The 728-nt window shown below is 40.1% G+C and overlaps 1 protein-coding gene across 1 annotated transcript in view; it reads left to right on the top strand.

Moving 5' to 3' along the window:
• The window catches only part of LOC107714044 (cytosolic phospholipase A2 gamma-like), a 7,116-nt gene extending 6,388 nt beyond the window's left edge, over positions 1-728 (top strand). Inside the window, exons 12-13 of the mRNA XM_016519742.1 lie at positions 309-474; positions 553-728. Of these exons, the coding sequence (XP_016375228.1) occupies positions 309-474; positions 553-728 (342 nt within the window). The remainder of the gene's footprint in view (positions 1-308; positions 475-552) is intronic.

Consider the following 728-nt stretch of genomic DNA (forward strand, 5'->3'; position numbering starts at 1 on the left):
CTGATAGCAAAATCTCAAAGCCTTAAGCAACAAGCATGTTGCCCTTAACCAATGACAAAAAAAAAGAGTACGTTGCCAAAACCTGCATGAGGTTTAAACCTGTGAAAACCTGTATCTCAACTGTAAATCAATGGCTATTTCGTGGACTACAACATGAAAGAAAGCCATCATAACAACGTATGACCAAAACAATGTTTGCTTCTACCACTAGAGGTACCACTAGAAGTTACGTATAAGCTTTAAACTGTGAATGAAATGTTTTTCTAACCCTTTTTGTCAAGTGATTCTGTGTGATTTTTCCATTGCAGACAGTGAGAGAAGCTGCTGAGACCTGCAAGAAACTAAAGATCCCTTTCCCTGAAGTCAACATTCCCAGTGAAGATGTGAAGAAACCGAACGACTTCTATGTGTTCAAAGGCAAAAACGCTCCAACCGTGATTCACATCCCTCTGTTTAATGTGGTCAACTGTGGAGGCAAGTTAAGGTTGTCTAGTTGAATAAAACTGAGAAAAAAAACCCTGTTCTGATTTAAGTGTGTTACTGTTTCTTCAGATGATATTGACACCTGGAGGTACAAATATGGCACGTTCAGTTCTTCCTACAGCGCTGAGATGATCACTAAGCTAATGGAGGTCGCCGGAAAAAACATCTCAAACAACAGAGCCAAACTGTTGAAGCAGATTCATGCGGCCATCGGGCAAAAGCATAACAAACAACACTGTGACTAA

This window comes from Sinocyclocheilus rhinocerous, unplaced genomic scaffold (assembly GCF_001515625.1).
Source record: "Sinocyclocheilus rhinocerous isolate Xijiao unplaced genomic scaffold, SAMN03320098_v1.1 scaffold3116, whole genome shotgun sequence".
Classification (NCBI taxonomy): domain Eukaryota; kingdom Metazoa; phylum Chordata; class Actinopteri; order Cypriniformes; family Cyprinidae; genus Sinocyclocheilus; species Sinocyclocheilus rhinocerous.